Source organism: Lathamus discolor, chromosome 5, assembly GCF_037157495.1.
Source record: "Lathamus discolor isolate bLatDis1 chromosome 5, bLatDis1.hap1, whole genome shotgun sequence".
NCBI lineage: Eukaryota > Metazoa > Chordata > Aves > Psittaciformes > Psittacidae > Lathamus > Lathamus discolor.
The window spans coordinates 98956281-98974907 of record NC_088888.1 but is presented as its reverse complement, the minus strand read 5'-3'; the positions used below and the strand labels follow the sequence as shown (position 1 = coordinate 98974907).

The following is an 18627-nucleotide window of genomic DNA, read 5'->3' as shown; positions in this document are numbered from 1 at the left end:
TAGAAAATATTTGAAGCAGTTTGAATTTGAAGACAAACCCAGGTGTGGTGTTTTTTTGGTTGATTTTTGTGTGTGTGTGTGTGTTTTTTTGTTTTTTGTTTTTTTTTTTTTGAGGGGGGTTTTTTTTTGGTTTTTTTTTTTTTTGTTACAAGAAAGGGAAGAAAATGCCTACTTTTAGATGTGGAGAGGAAAATACAGTTTTTTTTCTGAAATGAGTTGGGGAGAAAAGAGGGGAGGGCCAGATAGGTGATAGCATCAGTCTGTTGACTTGATTCATCTAGTGACTTTTGATTTTAGGCTGGTTGGATAACTTTTGCTTGCATAAAAATAAAACTGTTAGTCTCCAGTAATTGTTTATCGGGATCAGGAAAATGGTTCAACCATGTTAATAGTAAGTGCAGGGAAGAAACATGTAGTTTATCCTGATCATGCACATTAGTTAAGAAAAGTTGCAAGTTTTGTCAACTTGAATTATAAACCTGTTATGCTACTGAATCTGTTAAGAAAAAAATTCTTAACTGAAGCTGTAATTCCAGAATTACTTTGTGATGTCTATGGCAAGTATGTAGGATGTGGCAGCTTAAGAAGGACGTGTGCCGTGTAGCATTTGGCAGCAAAGGAGACTAGCAGCATTAGGAGACTGTGTGTGAGTTTTGGAATGTCTTGGACCTTTTCAATCACATATACGTTCATGGGCAGCTTTAAATTTGTGTTCTAAACTTCTGCTGTCTTTGCTTATATCTAGGGATTTTATCTGTCAGTGATTTGTTATCCAAAAAAGGAAAGCATTGAAGTTTAAATATCTATTAAGTATCTATTAAAAACCTATTTCCTTACTATTTTGCATGACTTCTTTCTCTCAGTAACAACAAAGCCAATCAGTAAAGGAAAAGCCAAACCAAAGCAAAAGTTTCTCTAGGGGCTTTACAGTTATATAGGAAGACTTATTCAGGTGGGATGCTCTTACTTTAGAGAGCCATGAACAGACATCTCCTGAAACAAAATCCAGTTAAAACAGCTGAACAAACAATCCCACTGAAATGTCTTCTCAAGCCTACTGGGGAGTGAATGCAAAAAATTCGCTATGAAAAAAATTGTCTCGGGTAATAAAATTTTGTCCAGTTTTATGTGCTACAGAACGTAGAAAAGGAGAGCATTATTGATGGTAACATAAAGACCTGCTGTGCTGTCTTGATTTTGTATTTTGGAAGGGAGCATTAATCACTCCTTGACTTTTCTGTTCTTTGACATTTCAACTGATAAAGATAACTTTCTCACTCCACGGAGTTACAGTGCTGCCTGTCAAGGGATGAGAAGATTGTATTGGCTGTTAATTTATGAATAGGGATTGTCCATGTAGTATTGCTCTTGCCATTTATTATCAGGGTCAGGAGAAAATGAATGAGACTTAAAACAGCTTATTGCTCCAGTATGCTGAAACTTTAGTGTCCTTACTTTGCCTGTGGTTTGTTTCTTATTTCTACAAATGCCAGAACCTATGTGGCTGTTTTCTTCCCTGTACTTTGTTCTGCGTAGCTTGACATGGGTTTCTCAAGTTTTCATGCTATTTAAACAGCTAGCCTACAACAGAAAGCCATAACTAATCATTCTAGTAATAGCCCATGGTGTTTTTAATCTGCATCATAAACAGATCTTTTTTTTTTTTTTTTTTTTACTTCAACCTCAATATTTAGAGACTGTTTCACTGTGGAAGTTTGTAGTCAGAAAACTTCATTAAACTTCATTAAGAAGATCAGTACGGCAGGGCGTATCTTGTTTCGTTTCAGTACAAGGATTGTGCTGACATTTGAAGAATTATATGGGGTTTTTTAAGGTGTGAAGATCATAGATTTTTACTCATTTCAGTCTCCCATGATGGTATATGAAGTCAGAATACTTACTGCAAAGTGATAAAAATTCTTACAGCCTGTAATGGATTTGTTGGATTTTTTGTTTTTGTTTTTCAAGGTATAGTCAGTAAGAAAATAAATGTATTAATTTACTGGCTCTTTAATGGTATAGGTAGAATATGTGTTTGTAGAGGTAATATACAGGCAAAATCACACTCGTAAATCTGCATTAAGAAGTGATAAATCTTAAAGGATTGCTTACTATGAATTCACTGAAATACTTGTGGATGCTTTGTATTTCATTGATCAAAAAATTGTCTGAAGCTTCCCTTTTCTGTTATACCAGTTACAAGAAAGGGACGCTGAAAATTCTTCCTTGGAATGAGCAGAAACATCGTGAGGAGGACTGGTGTGAAAAAGCGGAATGCAGGTAAGTATATAGGGGGAAAAGCAAAAAGTTTTTTCTGTATTTATGTATGTGTCAGAAAAAGAATTGACTTACTAATTCTTAAAATGTGGGCAATAACCAGTATATTCAGCGGGATTATGCGAGGAGTGACTTTTGCAAATGTGTGGGAGGGGGAGGTTACTTCTGGAAATCATGATATATTTATTTTATTACTTGTCAGCCGTAATATTATCATAGGAGCATTAACGGATCACAGAACTGCTTTTCACTGTGTGAGGAACAGATGAAAAGCAGAAGTTGGGCATATCTGTGTCTTTAGTAGATTCTTTCTTTCATGATCTGTCTCATGTTTGGAATCTCTGGTTACTTTGCAGACAAAAATTAACACTGTGATTGGCATTTGAGTCTCATCAGATTATTGGTGTGATAATAGGTCAATTGTATCTTTTGGTGTGGTTTTAGAAATTTTAGGAAAACACTGATGTAAACAAAGAATGTGAGAAAATGTATACGTAAACATTTGTTTTTTTCTTTTTAAAGGATGACTGTTGAACCAACTTTACAAGATGAAGGTGAATTTCTGTATGAAACACAACCTGAGTTACTGAAGTACAGGACTGCTGACCTCTCAGTAGATCTTGTTACTGATTGGTATTTGAGCAGAGCACAGGAAATTGAAAAATACTCGATGCAGGTGAGAAAATCAGTGAGGAAATGATGATGGCTGCCTCAGGCTGATCAGCCTTCTTCAACAGAATCCTGTCTTAACAAGTATTAATGGGACGTTTTTCCCTCACTAGTCCACACTGTTTCTCAATCTTCAGTGTGCCTTGTGAAGTATTTGGCTTTTCATTTGCAGTGTTACTTATGCTTGTTTTAAAGTTTGCTCAGCCACATAATTGATCCATAGGAATGAATAGGAAGCTGATACATTCTCTTTCACTTTACTTATAATAGCAGACAGTAGTGCTTCCGTAGTTCCATGAAAAATGTTTACCATTACACTTTTGTTTGTAACTGTGGGAATCTTGTGCACAGAGTATTGGGAGACGTGTTTTATTGTCTTTCACATGATACCTATATATGTATGACACAGTATGTGGCAGTCAAGTTACTGTCATATGCCAATGCGTAGTACTGTCATGGGACTACCGTGCAGCTTATTTGTGCTTTATTTCCTTCATATTTTAAGAGTTTCGGAAACACTGTGTGGTAAAGCTAAGCATTGCAAGTAAGAATAGAGCTTATCACTACTGTGCTCCAGTATGTTATTGCTTCTCAGGCCAATTTAGCTGCATGAAAAGGAGGTTGACTGGAAGTATCACTGTGAGTTAGTTCTGATGGGCAAATTCTTTTATTCTTCAAGTTTGCAGTCCTCTGAGGTTCTTTAATCATATTTCCCTGTGATCTTAACAGCCTATCAGTAGGTATGGAAATAAAAGCAACTTCCAAGGATCAGTTAAATTACTAAAGTATAAATGAAATTGCTTTCTACTCTTTCAGACTTAAGTCTGCCTCACTAGGTATGTACAGCCAATATTGTGTTCTTTGAAATCAAAACCTTTCATATAAAGGTACCTTCAGTCACCAGGGAGAAAGACTGTCATTATCTTCTGTGAAATAAAAGACAACAATTAAAATTAATTAATTCATGGTCAGATAGAGAAGTCACATTACATGCAGAACTAGTCATAACTTCAGTCAGTTATCTGATTGTCTTAGTTTAAAGCAATCCTTCATTTTCAATGCAGTGAGATGAGGTGATCTGCCTCTGTGTGTGATGTCCAGAAAGAATAGTATTCTCCTAATCTACAAACATCAATAGGATACATGTGGGTCAAAAGCCTATAATGGCATTATCCACTAAGATCAAACATTTTATTTGGTCTTTATAAAGTTGAGAAGAGCAGTCCATTTAGGAATATACATTTCATAAAACTTCTGGGAACTTAGAACTGCCTATTAACAAAAGGAACAAGGAGAAAATAAAATATATGCCCACACAGGGCACAGGTTGGACTTCAGTTTTTTTCTTTGGTGAACACCTGTACAGCAGAGTTTTGTTTTTTTGGTTTTTTTTTTTTTTATATTTTTTCAGGTGGACTGTGCTCTGTCCCTTGTTCGTCTCGGCATGGAGAGGAATATTCCTGGTCTGCAGGTGCTTTGTGACAACCTGATCACTCTTGAGACAGTAGTTTATGAGACTGATGGTGATCGAACCTTAACTTTGAAGGAACTTGTAGAAATGAAGGACATTGAAAAGCTGAGACTGCTGATGAAGAATGTAAGTATTTTGAATAAATCGGTATATCTTGATTTCCAGTAATTTGGGTTACCCTGGATCCTATGTATGTTTATGTGTTTAGGGACTGTTGTGATAGGACAAGGTGTAATAGGTTAAAACTTACACAGGGGAAGTTCTTTACTGTAAGGGTGGTGAGGCGCTGGAATGGGTTGCCCAGGGAAGCTGTGTATGCTCAATCCCTGGCGGTGCTCAGGGCCAGGTTGGACAGAGCCTTGGGTGGGATGCTTTAGTGGAAGGTGTCCCTGCCCATGGCAAGGGGGTTGGAACTAGATGATCTTAAGGTCCTTTCCAACGCTAACTATGATTCTGTGATTTCTTTCCAACCCTAACTATTCTATGATTCTATATAAAGATACTGTTAGTGGCTGACATGTTTCTGATGAAAAACCTTTAATTCAGCAAGAATTCAACACTTTTAGTGTGCCTTTTTTGTTGTGGTGTTTGTTTGTTTTGTCGTAGGCACAGGGTTAAGCTTTAACAAATCTAGTCTTTTGAAAGTTGTGCATTGCGTTTTCATTGACCCTTTCTAAAGTTTCTTCAGTGTAACTGTTGATGATGCTGCTGGTACAACAACATTGAATGCTTGTCTTGGATGTTTTTTTGTGTCTTTAAATATTGGCAGAAATCTTATTATTTGCCTCTGTAGCATATGTGTGGTTTTCTTCGTCTTTGTGTTCAGCCTGTGCATGGCAGTTCAGAATAGAAAACCACCTCTTGGAAAATCTGAAAAATAGCCAGAGATTGATCAGAGGTCTGAAATTCAGTTGGACGAATGAGTAAGCACCAGAGGAGAATACTCAAGTTTCTAAATTATGCTAGGATGTATGTAACCACTTATCAGTTGTTTTAGGTCTTCCATTCTGGCCTGCTGCAAGTAATGATACTCTGATGTGAATGCAAGCCTATCTTTGACTAATTCTACAGGAGGAAGACAGCTAGGCTTTGTTCATGTAGTGAGCTTTACTCCTTACTTTACTGCTCAGTTTCCCCAAGCCATTGGGTAGCAGAAACGTGACTGATTGTTTCAGTGCTTCATGATGTTGTGATGCGTGCAGCAGTGGTAAATGTCAGGCTTCAGCTGTTGTTTGTGACAGGTGAAGATCCTGTTTCAATTATATTGATGAAAATATGTTCTGTTTGTTTTTTGTTGTTTGTTTTGGACAATGAAGCTGAACTTGCTCTTTTTTTTTTTTTCTTCTCTCTGTAACACATTGTGCTTTCCAGTCTTCTGAGGAAAAATATGTGAAGAATGTTTATCAGTGGATGATCCCTTTTCTCCACCGTTGTGAAAATCAGTCCCCTGGTCTTGCAAATTCACTTTTTAAAGAATATTTAGTAACATTAGCAAAGGAAGACCTGACTCTACCTCTGAAGATATTTCAGAATTCAAAACCTGCTGTAAGTATAGAGCTCTCATGATTCTACTGGTTTCTTTAGAAATTCTTGTCCTGGAGAGGTGAATTCATAAATAGGGTTGGCTCATCTTCTAAATGGGATTTTTCTCTGATCTTTCCCTTCTCTTGGGCCCAGGATTTGTTATGTTTTAGAAAGCATTAATTAAAAAGTGTTGCAGCATAAGTTACAATGCAGCTAAATGATGAGATTGTCAAACTAATGTAATTGTGATCTGGAACTAGTAAAACAGAAATTATTGTAAAGATTCTTCTCTGAGATAATTTTCTGGTAATATGTTTAAAGTAAATTCTTGGCATACTTGCTTTTTAAAAAATGGATCTGAAAGTTTCATGATCTCACTTTTTTCCTAAGGAATTTTACTAGCAGTGGATTTAAAATTACTCCCTCCCTCTCCTTTCCCCAGCAAATGTAAAGAATAAAATGAGGGCCACTAGGATGGGGCCAGGAGTTCAGTGAGTAAAGGTTGAGTGTTTCATGCTGCTTCTGCAGTTTAAATAATTATTCCAGGACACATAAGCACAGTTTTGCATACTATCTAAGTATATTCTAAGTGTATGGACAGAAATCAACCAGTGAAACAAAAAGCGATAGTTATTTTACATATATTGATACTGTTGTACACAGTAAATAAATCTGACAAGTGTTTGCAACAGTTACCTTCTCCTGTCCTGCACCCTCTGCACTTCTCAAATTCAAAATGTGCGTAATGATGTACCACTGTCCTTTCAGTGTCTGCAAAGTCGAAAACTACCTGAGTTATGTTTCAGGTTGTACCTTCAACAGATACTTCACTAAGGATTAGCAAGAAAGATTCTAATTACAACTAGAGACAATTTATTCACTTGGAGTTCACATCTTTTTAAGTTCAGAATAAACTGTTGAAATAGAAACAGAAAACTAAAAATAATATGCTTCCTTTTCCTGTTAGTGTCAGCAAAAAATTATCCCTGATCAAGACCAGCTTATGATTACAGCATTGGAATGTATTTATAGTAGTGAACGAGATGACCAGCTCGCTCTCTGTTACGATATTTTGGAATGCCTTCCACAAAGAGGATATGGGTAAAGATTTTCAGCCTGTTATTTCTAAATATTTTGAATACGCTAAATATGGTTGTGCGTGAATGCTTTAAAAATTATTTAAAAATCACTAAAGAGTAGATAATGTTGACGGAATATTCTGTTCCTCTCTGAGTTGCTGTGGTCATCTGTATATATGTATGATTGTGCTGTGTATGTGCTCTACCAGATAATGAAACAAAGCATGATTGCATGGTTTAAAATAGCAGCCTAGACCAGGGCTTTTGTATTAGTTTCTGAGACTTTTATTGCCTGGTGAGTTGCAACCAAGTGTTAGTGCTGTGTTACTGGTCTTGTTGGTCCTGTTACAGTTACTGTCGTCTTGCAGTTGGTTTATAAGCAGCAACATGGCCCTGTGAGAGATGTCTCTGTATAGAAAATCTATATGAAGGGCGAGTAACTCTTGAGAAAGTGAAAGCATGAGGAGGAGATGTTAACTATTCTCCTGGTACCTTTTACACATAGGAAGGAGAGAACCTGAGAAAAGTGAGGAAGAAGGAAAAGCTGTGGGTTTGGGCACTGGGGGACCTTCTCAATTTTAGCTGTACTTAAAATAGGAAGCAAACAGTTTTAATGTTTTCAAGCAAACATGTATTTGATTTTCATAAAGGAATGTTTCAAACAGCTTATCTTTATGTAATATGAATTGCATGAAGAAATGACAAGAAGTATGGATATAAATATTAAAAAATATTAATTGTACAATATCTTTGCAGGCCTGAAACAGATAAAACTAACACTCTTCATGATGATGTAGATGAACTGGAGCGAATTCTTAGGTATTTAATTTTGCTAAAATAAATAGTATATTGTTACAGAAGTCACCAGCATACTGAAGAACTTTTTTATGACAGGAAAGCAGCAAGAATATTTATCATGTTTTTAGTGCTCTCAACAAGATAATCTGTAAGTTTTTGTGTTCAGAACTTAGAAATTTTGGATGGTTTTAGCTATCTGAATATTATAAAACTGCACAAACATTTTTCTTAGAATAAAAGTGAGGGGTTTTGTGTTTTGTTTGTGTCTTTTTGGTTATTTGTTAGGGAGAAGAAGGTTGCCCAGGGAATTTGTTTTGATCTTGATACTCTGTAATGCTTTGAGTGATCAAAAACTAAAAGCTGTGAGGATACGTCATCAGGTTATTGGGGATACACATTTACTCTATACTATTTAATTTTTTTTTTTTTTTTTTTTTTTTTTAGTAAATTATGTTACTCTGGCTAATCTATACTATTACAGACTTTACACAGACTGTTTGCATTTGCAGTACATTGTCTGAAACATCTTTAAGACAGCTGCTGCGATGGTAGTTGTACAACTGTGCAGGATTCAAAAAGGTTGACTGTTCATTTACAGCGTGTCAGAGCTGTTGGAGAAACATGGACTTCAGAAACCTGTTTCCTTTGTGAAAGACACAAAGAACAGCACGGAGGAGGCACGGAAGCTGATGATTAGGCTGACAAGGCACACAGGTCGCAAGTTAGTATTCAAAGGGGAATGGGAGTTTAGGGGGAAAGAGCAGTAAGGTAACAGTACTTAACCTCAGAGGGTATACCTGCCTGTTGCAGTAGGGAACTATGATGTTCAAACTGAACATGGTGTACATAAAACACATTTGTTTGAACTGATGATTAACTTGATTAGTGTTTTGGCTGCATTCACCATGTCCAAATATCTCTGTCTTGCTTCAAACCTGTTTTAGTAAGTTTGTGTTCAAGTAAAAAAGCCTAAAATGCATATTGGCCACAAAATACTGCAAGATGATGAACAGTAACAGTTAAGATAGATGACCTTTGAAAGTCCCTTCCAACCTAATATATTCTATGATACTATGAAATGAGGTCCTTTAAAGACCTGTTTAATTTTATTGAGAGTGTAGGATTTGTAAAATAATGCTTATTTTTGCATTTCTGTGTGTGTGTTTTCTCAGGAGCTATTGTAATAGGATAATTTATTGATTCTACCACTTATATTTCCAGTATAATTTTTCAATTTTTCTGTTTAACAACTATTTCATTTAACTTGCCTTCCAACTGTAGATGAATTGTTACCCGGTTCTTGGCATAAGCAGGTACAAAGATTGAACCCTGGGAAAACCAGCCATCACTGTGTGTGGTGGTTTGTTTTTTTTTTCTGTTTTTTATATAAAGTAAGCATGCACAACATTTTGTCAGTGGTGGTTGAGTAGTGCTTATCTTGGATATGCCAAAAGCTTTTTAAGACTTCTAAAAAGATTTAGGTTTTTTGTGGTTTTGGTGGTGGTTTTTCTGTTTGGGTTTTTTTTTTTTGGGGTTTTTTTTTTTTTTTAAAGGTCAAGTCCGTGCCTCTGTAAGAAAAATGTTTTTTCACTTTTTATAGAGAAATGATTTTTGCTGAAATGAAAGCTAATGCCACATGAGAAAATCACTTAGCTGGGCTAGCTTTTGTAGCTTAAAAAAAGTCTGTTTCTTAAACCTGAAAGGTTCAAGATAATGTCAAAAAAGTTCCCTTGTGTTTTTACTTGTAAAAATTTTTATAGAGTACATTAAGTTGTATAGAAAGCTTTGTGGGTAAACAGAGATCCATGGATCCAGAGGGTCAAGAATCTGAATACCTTCCTAATTTAAAGAGCATAATAAACATTCTCCTGTGATTGGATTTCGTACGATGAACAGTACTTTAATGATTCTCAGTTGCTGTTACAAATTTGGTTTTACCCAGCTGTTCTTGGATCAGCAGGAAGATAGCACTTACAACTTTCTGAGGTATTACTGGAAATTATCAAAACCTACTTAGGGGATCTTGAGAAAGAGTGCTTAAATCGCTGTCTTGTTCCACAAAAACCAATCGGAAAAAGCACTTTGGGTACTGCGTTTCTGTCATCAAATAATGTTATCCCACAGACACTGTTTTAACATTAATTTTTATTAAAAGCATTCTGTCTTTAAGTCACTTTTGGTTAAAAGTCCAATTAAAGATTGAAGTAGCATTTGGGAAAACTTGTAATTTTTGTAATGGAACTGTAGTGTTCTCTACTGCTTTTCTTTAAATTCATTGTGGAAGAGAATATTTAATTTTTTGCTTGCAGGCAACCATCTGTCAGTGAGACACACTGGAAGGAATTGCTCCAGGACATGTTAGACATGCAGCAGAAAGTGTATACATGCTTACATTCAGATTCTTGTTATGAGGTGAGTTTTATGTTTTCTTACCAATTTATGTCCCAAGTAAGGTACACATTCTCACTTCATATTGTTGCTCACAAATGTAAATATGTTTTCATGTGTTCTGTTGCTTGTTTTTCTACTCTTTTAAGATACTTTCATTCAACTCAGAAACTTCAGTGTTAACTCATTTCATCAAAAGCCCCTCTGATAGATATCCTCTGTATCTTTTACTACAATTCATCTTTTTAAAAATTGAGTCAACTTCTTGAGACTTCATAATACTATGTACATGCATTTAGTAATAAACACTTAAAAATAAAGAAAATAAATTTTTAGCTAAATGTGATCAAGTTGAGTAGTTCTTAAACACGAAGTTCTAGTTTGGTAATGTTAGCCAAGGTCGTTACAGGATTAATGGACTCTACTGCTTGTAGCTGAAATAAAACAAAGTGAGATATCTAATTTCATTGAAGGAAAAAAAATATCCTGCATGTGTATAAACCCCAAACCTATGTCATTAATACTTGCGAAGGACAGCTATTAAACTGATCTAGATGTATCGCTTGCTGTGACATGGATTGTTTATCTACATTTTCACATAAATGTACTCCAGTTTATTATAGAAACAGTGCCATATCCACTACAGTGTTTAAATAGTCAGAAGTTTAAGAGTGTTTTATTACAGTTTGCAAATTTAATTGTTTATGGCTACCACTCTGATTAGCTCTTGGCAGAAGTTCTGAGGGCAAATTAGAAAAAATCTAAGGGGAAAAAGTAATGCTATCCAACCTACACATAAACAGAGTCACTCTCTGTAGCTGTACAATTTGAAGTTGCTCAAAGAGAACTGCAGTTTATTTAGGGTTCATGGTTTTGTGATAGGCTATGGGTTAGTGTACTTGGTGTATTTTTTTAAGTGCATTTAAAAAACTTAATAGAGCACTCAAAATAATAACATTTGCTTTGCTCTGATCTTATTTTTTTTAGTAATATTGAATTGTTTTCTAACCTCTGTACTACGTGATTAAACAAACCCAAAACCAACCCACGGCAAAGGGTTTTGAAGAAATGGTCTAGGAATGCTTCGAAATGTAGTGCTGTTGTACACAATTATGCTTTGATAACCTCAAAATTGGGAAATTGATGAGGCGGTAGGGATTTGCAGTCACGTGTGATGTTTGTTTTGGGATCTTTTTTAGCATGATGTGTTCTCAAAATCTGCTTGTATGCAGAGTGGTTCCTATTCTCTTGAAGAAGGGCTTTATGTCCGTAAATTTTGAGAAGGGTAAATTTTATGTATGTGGTCTTTAAGGAAGAAGGATCAGCTATCATGCTTTGCATCTTTCAGTGCTCCTTGAGGACTATTATGTTGTGACAGTGAAAATGATCCAATCATATGATTTTTTTTTTTTTCAATAAGCGCTGTCAACTCTGTTCCTTTCCAGTACATGAGGTGATTTGGAGAGGTTCTTCCTAGTGGAAAAGTACTTCAATTTCAAGATGTGATTGGGTCTATGCCTTCTTTCCCAGAAGAAGTTGTACCAGATGATATAGAGGTCCCTTCCAGCCTGGGCTTTTCTATGATTCATTGATACAATTTAATTTGTTATGAAATTTAAAACCTTCACTAAAGTCAATGTTGTTGCAGCTGCAGTATTTCCTGAAGTGGTTAAATGTGTATGTTGTTCTTCAGTAGGACAATACTGACTGAGGTGAAATAAAACAGAATTAAAAAATAAATTAAAAAAAAAAAAGGCACAAAAAATCCTACACCAAGAAAACCCCAACAAAATTTGAAAGGAATAGAGATAATTTTGAGTGTCTAAAAGTGGGCAAAACTTTGACCTGAAAATAACAGGTGTTTAGTGGCAGATACAACATTATATTAGTATGCATTCTTTGAAGATCGTCTTGACTGAAACTTAAAAAATGTCTTACATGCCCAGTTCTGAATATTTTAGGTTCTTCAGGGATACAGAATTTCTTCTCATATATAGTTGGTTTTAGAGTGCTAATACTGAGCTGCCTTTTCAAATTCTTACATCCTATTAACACTTCAGAATGTAGATATAAATAATATCTGATCTCGAAGTCATACTGTAAAAAGGCAGCTAATAAGTTTCTTTCTTCAGGAAGTGGAGGTAACCAGCTACTAGTTAATTTCAGCTTTGCTGAAAAAAATAGTGGAAATACTCTCCTTGTAGAAATTACATTTTCTGCTTGGACTGTATATATTCTTTTGATTTCAAAAAACCTTTTTATTCAAAGGGGTTGGTTCCGTATAATGCAGTAAGTTTATGTGAAGCTGCTGCTGCAGATTACTGAATTATTGTTCTTTCTTTTAGATATTCACGGAAAGTCTTTTATGCTCAAGCAGTATAGACAATATCCACTTGGCTGGGCAAATGATGCATTGCAGTATTTGGTCAGTGGATCTACCAAGTTCATCAAAAGGGAAGCCACAGTACCGAGTCAGCTATGCAAAAAGTGTTGAACTAGTTTTGGCTGCCAGCAGAGAATATTTCAATTCTTCAACAAGTTTGACTGATAGCTGTATGGATTTGGCAAGGTATATTTACAATTATTATATGTAAATATATATTGCTTTTCTAATTTAAACTTGGATTTTGTTTTCCCTGTAAGAAAGGGTGAATCTTACGTGGGTTTATTTCTCTTCATATAAAATTACATGGTAAATGTAAAACAGTATCTTTGGCTTCTGTAGGATTTTTTTGAATGATCTGCTACAGAATTCAGGTTAAAGAAGAAGAAACATGTAAGTCCTTGTGGATAAGAAGCTTTTTATGTGTGGCATTTGAACCTTTTCCACTTTAGACCACTGAACCAGAATTGTGGCCCTAGTTACTATAACGATAAAAAATAGCATTTTGCTGGTTGTTTAATTTCTTTTCTTACTTTGGTCTTTCCTAATTCTGAGAGTTCATTTGAGGCTGTCTGTCTCTCTTTGTTACATTAAGAAATAAGCCAAATAATTCTTGAGAAAGGAATTCAGGCACAGAGCAGCCTTGGAGGTTGTGGTGGGTGGGTGAGGTGGGTATTCATTCTTGTATAGATTTAGATATAGAAGTATATTCTTTTACAATTTAGATGCAGATAGGTAAAATAATGGGGTATTACCTATGTAGAAGATTGGTGCCTTGGCTTATCTTAAATATTTAAAATAGAGGCATGTCTTAATATTTCCAGCCTTTTTCTTCTATTCTAAGAATTTGTTGTTTCACTGATACTGTTTTGTTAATACAAATGGCTTTTCCTTTTTTCTGAAGACAAAACTCCCTCCCTGCCCCCAAGCAAACACTACAAACCAAACAAAAAAAAAACAACCCAGCAAAATCTCATAATGAAACAGAAATACTTGTGTCTTCCTTTGTAGTTGACACATCTTTATAAAGTACTGCTTTCACTTAGACTTGAGTATACTTATCTGCTAATTACAGAAAAAAAAGGTTATTTTTTTTCCCTGAAGGCACAAATCCATCTTGACCCATAATGGTATGTACATACATGTTAACATTTTGGGTAATGACTACAGTAATACAGTCAAGCTGTTTGTAATAAATTAGCCTTTTTCAAATTAAGACATTTTTGTCTATAAAATACTGTGAAGTTCTGTGGATTGAAAAATCATGTATTTTACATTAGGGATTAAAGGAAGAACATTTTTGCAGCTTGCCTTGAGTAACAGTTATATTCTCCATAACTTAACTAGAAAATTACTGTAAAAGTGTTGTTTGCTTCTCCCTAATCTCTTTAAGCTTGTTCCTCTCTCCCATCCCAGATGCACATAGCCTGCTTTGGTTGAAAATATCCCTGCTCATTGCAGGGGACAGTTGGATTAGATGACTGTTAAACCTTCCAAACGCTTCCAACCCAAACTATTCTATGATTCTGTTATTCTGTAATCAGTACGAAAACCTGATTTAATGTCATCATAAAATTAGGGTTTATTTATTTTATTTTTTTTTTTTTTCTCCAGCCTTCTTTTGAGAGTCTTTTCCACTATCAGGCTCTGGAAATATAAAAGTGTCATTGTTTTTAATTTATCATAAGGGTCAAATTTATCTTCTGGTTTTATACTGATGCCTCAAAATACGCAGGTGATAGCTTGAATGCTTGTTACAAATGTTCACTGTGTGTTTATTCTGTTCAGTAAGGTGTTTTGCTCCTTCTCTGACTTTTCTTCAATCAGTTGTTTCATGTTAACCAATTTCCATTACTGATTATCACACTGTGTAGGTCTCCTGTTAGCCTTCCTGTTTGAGTTGTTTTAGGCAGAACGTATTTATCTTCTCTTTAGCTAGCTCTTTTTCTTTTCACTCCTGTTTTAACCTCTACTCGGAAGTGTTTGTCAGTGCTCCTAAAAATATTCAGATGGGAATATAGCTAACATACAATTTTATTTTGATGTAAACACGTCTATTTCTTAATAAACATGTAGAGCTAAAAGCCATATGACAGTTGCACAAATAATATATTTTCCTGACTTAATGTGCATGGTGAATAAGCCTTTTGAAATCATTGAGCCTTTTTTGCATGTGGACTTTTTAAAAAACATGCATTAATAAATCTGCATGTGAACACGCTGTACCAGAATGGGTGTTTTATTTTAAATAGTAATCTAAAAGCTGATTATGTCAATATAATATTCATAACACATGATTTAAAAATATTTAAAACGTTGGTAGTAATTGTATTCATTAATTCATCTGCAGAGCAGTTCTGTGGTTTGTTTTGTTGGGGTTTTTTAACCAGCTTTGTTTTCATTTGTGAACCTACTTGAGGAAACTGAGTATGTGACAATGGCTCTAACATTTCATTTTCAATTAAATTCTTAGATTTTTGCTTTTATGTTCTTGTATGTGGCAACACCAAAATGCAATGATTATAAGAGAAATAATTCTCCAAGTGATTATGTATGTTTTACATGTTTTCAATGTCTTTCATTAAATTTATTGCAGGCCTAAATCCAAGAGGGTTTAGGCAATGTTGTTTTCATAACTAGGTGTTGAAGTCTGTGTCAGTCCAGGACTAGAATTTTGTTAAAATGTCTAGCAAGCCATAACAGAGATGCAGTACCAAACACTTACAGTTTGCGTTACAGGGCTAGTGAGTTTTTTGACAATTCTTAAGCACAATAAACTACTGCTTTCCCTGCTCCCCATTGAGCCCCCACAATTGAAGTTCAAGTTTATTCAACAGCTTTTTTGAAAATGAGATTTTCTTTCTTATTTAGGTGCTGTCTACAACTTATTGTAGACTGTCCAAGTGCTATTCAGGAGGAGCTAGATCTCATTCGTGCTCTTGGCTACCTAGAAGAATTTGGTGTGAAAATGTTACCACTACAAGGTACTGCATATTTTTATTCTTCATATGATTAGTTGAATCACAGGCATATGTATGTGTGACAGCTAGTTTACTGCTGTATGAATGTTGCATGCACATACCAAAAAATGATTGTTTAAAAACATTGTTCAGTTGGTGTGAGATTATAAAGATATCTGCATATGGAATCTGTGTTCTGGGACTTAGTTTCAGCAGGACTTTTTAGAGTACTGAGTAGCTGAAGCTCCAACTGACCTCACCAGAAGTAGTTTGAGCTCAGCTTTTATTTGCAAAATAATCTGCGCCTGCTCATGTGCTGATGAGCTTTAAAATAATGGGTGGGAGAGAGGTAGTTCATTTGTAGGCAGTTCTCATGTCTCCACTGGGCTGTTTGATTTTGAAGTATATAAAACCCAGTGACACTGGAAGTGCACTTTTGCAAGGTGTTTCTTCTGTGACTTGTTTAAAACTTTGAATCTGTTTTGGAGCTCTCAGTCCAGTGATATGGAAAGTTGTTGGACAGAAGTTGAAAATAAAAGATGATTATGGATAATGAGATAAAAAGGGGAAAAGTTAATATATTGCATTATATTTTATTGCTTATAGATTGTGCCAAAGTAACAGAGTTCATAGCTATATGTTGCGGGTTGACCCTGGCTGGATGCCAAGTGCCCACCAAAGACTTTCTATCACTCCCCTCCTCAGCTGGGGGGGGTGGGGGTAGAGGGAGGGAACACATCACACAGCGTCACAGCTTCCTTTGGGCATCCCCCTGCTCTGCTGTGGGGTCCTCCGTGGGCTGCAGGGACACAGTGAAGCTTGAATCTGTGGTATGTGGGCAGCTGTGTGAAATTGCACAAACCCTGATACTGAAAGCTCTTGGAAGGGCTGACAAGAGCCCTGAGTACCAACGAAACATGATGATGGTCATGTTTTACTTCTGGTGTTCTTCAGAGAAATACTGGGATTTATAGAAAGCACAGCTGGGTCTATGGAAAACAAAGCATGTTCTTAGTGGCTATTGTTACTTTACTTTGGTTTTCTCTTCTTCTCTTTTAATCCTAAGTATTACTTCAAAGTGAGCTGAGGCTTCATATGATATATTCAGAAATCTTAACATTTCTCAACTGAGAATAAGTCTGGCTTCTAGAACCTGCAATATTGCACTGTTGACTCCTAGATCAAAGATATTTTTAGTAAGCTTATTCATCCTGTAGAAAAGTGCGTGCATTTTCTTCATCTTTTTGGTGTGGACATGAAGATATCTTTTTAAAAAAGTGGCAACATAATTGTGCATTAAGGGTATGTGTAATACAGCTGATCTAGATTAATTAGAATATGTGAAATCATACCTGTAAATTCATTAATGATACTGACTTATCCTTTCTTCAGTATCTTTCATGTAAATTGAATTAATCTTGTAAGATTAACATTTTGTTTTAAAGTTTTAATGAAAGCCTTCAAGCAGTCAGTTACTTTGCTAGAATATCATTAAAATAGCATTAAGGATCAGTTATTCCAACAGTAAGATTTAGCAGAAGACAAATTTGCACTTTTATGTTTAGTTTTCTGTAGAGCTTCATTCCCTTATATTTTATCAAATTCAGCAGTTAAAGTTGTGAACTATTATTACAATATATTTTAATAAAATCTGTTTTGGAGACTCCTTATTAACATAAGAGGTGAAGAAAAGTCCATCTTTACTGAAAGTGTTTGACCCATCATACTACTTCCGATTACTTTTGGATATGTTAGCTATTTAAAAAAAAAAATCCTTGTTTACGCAATCAGTGAGTGAAAACATTTTGTTGCTGTATACTAATATGTGTGTGATAGAATATTGAGTATGAAAGTAAGTGTGTAGCCTTTCCCTGCTCCTCTATTCTTAATTAGTTTTAATCTAATCTGCTTTACAGAATTTATTAATGGAATTTGCATTATGTTATTGCTTCTTCGCCCTTTTTGGGAGGCCTAATACCATGTTTTAAGGCCAATTTGCTAATACAGAGTTCATCCCCTATAGAAACATAGAATAGTTAAGGTTGGAAAGGACCTCAGGATCATCTAGTTCCAACCCCCCTGCCATGGGCGGGGACACCTCACACTAAACCATCCCACACAAGGCTTCATCCAACCTGGCCTTTAACACTCTAGGGATGGAGCACTCACAACCTCCCTGGGCAACCGATTCCAGATTAATGTCTTGCTGAGTGTTAAGTGGAAGATCTGCATGCTGATCCTCTGTGTTCTGAGAACTTGCATGAAAACGTTACCTTTTTAAAGCAGCAGCCTGAAGTTAGCCACCCACTAACTAGCTAAAAAAAGCACTGGAATCAGTTCATGATATTAGATTATGCAATTAAAGTAATTGTTTAATTCTTGGTGAATTAAAACAGCCTGAAGATTTTGCATATAACATTGCTTTCAGTCTTTTTGATGTATCCTGTCCACCCTAAAATCAAATGTAGCATGAACTATTAGTTATTTACAACATTCTGAATGAAAGTTAGTGTCTGTTTTAGCACTTTTCCTGTGACTGTTGCAAAAATAATAAAAAAAAAACCAAACCTGTAGAAAAGATATGGTTAGTCATATAAATGTAAAAACATTGATTCTGAAAACCTGAAACAAAGAAGTTTTCATTCAGGTTAGTCTCTCTTTTCTTCTTTAGTTCCTTCCTTCCCAGCCTGACTTGTTAGGGGTTTGGGCTGGATATATTGTAGTATTATTTTAACTTTTGGTTCGTAGGTATAATTGAGGGTCTGCTTGCAATTAACTTTGGGCTAGTTTTCAGATTGTGTTTGCATTCTTGTACTCCCTAACACTCTTTCTGTGCCTGCATTGTTTAGCCAGGAATACAGCAGTAGGTATCATTTGTACAGTCCCTAACACCTGTTCTTCTTTCAACAGTGCGTTTATGTTCCGATCGACTTACTCTCATCAAGGACTGTCTTGCTCAGATGTCAACAAATTATAAACAGTCTGCTAAGCTCCTGGGACTTGCAAATTTGCTAAGGGTTGCAGGTAAGTTGTGTTAATAAGCATGAATTGTAATGCAGCATGCATTTGTGTTACGCT

General features: G+C 35.5%; 1 protein-coding gene across 1 annotated transcript in view; it reads left to right on the top strand.

Moving 5' to 3' along the window:
* Window positions 1-18627, top strand: part of NBAS (NBAS subunit of NRZ tethering complex) — a 182627-nt gene that overhangs the window by 44315 nt on the left and 119685 nt on the right. Inside the window, exons 22-32 of the mRNA XM_065681650.1 lie at window positions 2197-2280; window positions 2800-2953; window positions 4358-4543; window positions 5789-5962; window positions 6909-7042; window positions 7777-7839; window positions 8417-8539; window positions 10128-10230; window positions 12552-12775; window positions 15461-15573; window positions 18460-18573. Coding sequence (XP_065537722.1) covers window positions 2197-2280; window positions 2800-2953; window positions 4358-4543; window positions 5789-5962; window positions 6909-7042; window positions 7777-7839; window positions 8417-8539; window positions 10128-10230; window positions 12552-12775; window positions 15461-15573; window positions 18460-18573 — 1472 coding nt within the window. The remainder of the gene's footprint in view (window positions 1-2196; window positions 2281-2799; window positions 2954-4357; window positions 4544-5788; window positions 5963-6908; window positions 7043-7776; window positions 7840-8416; window positions 8540-10127; window positions 10231-12551; window positions 12776-15460; window positions 15574-18459; window positions 18574-18627) is intronic.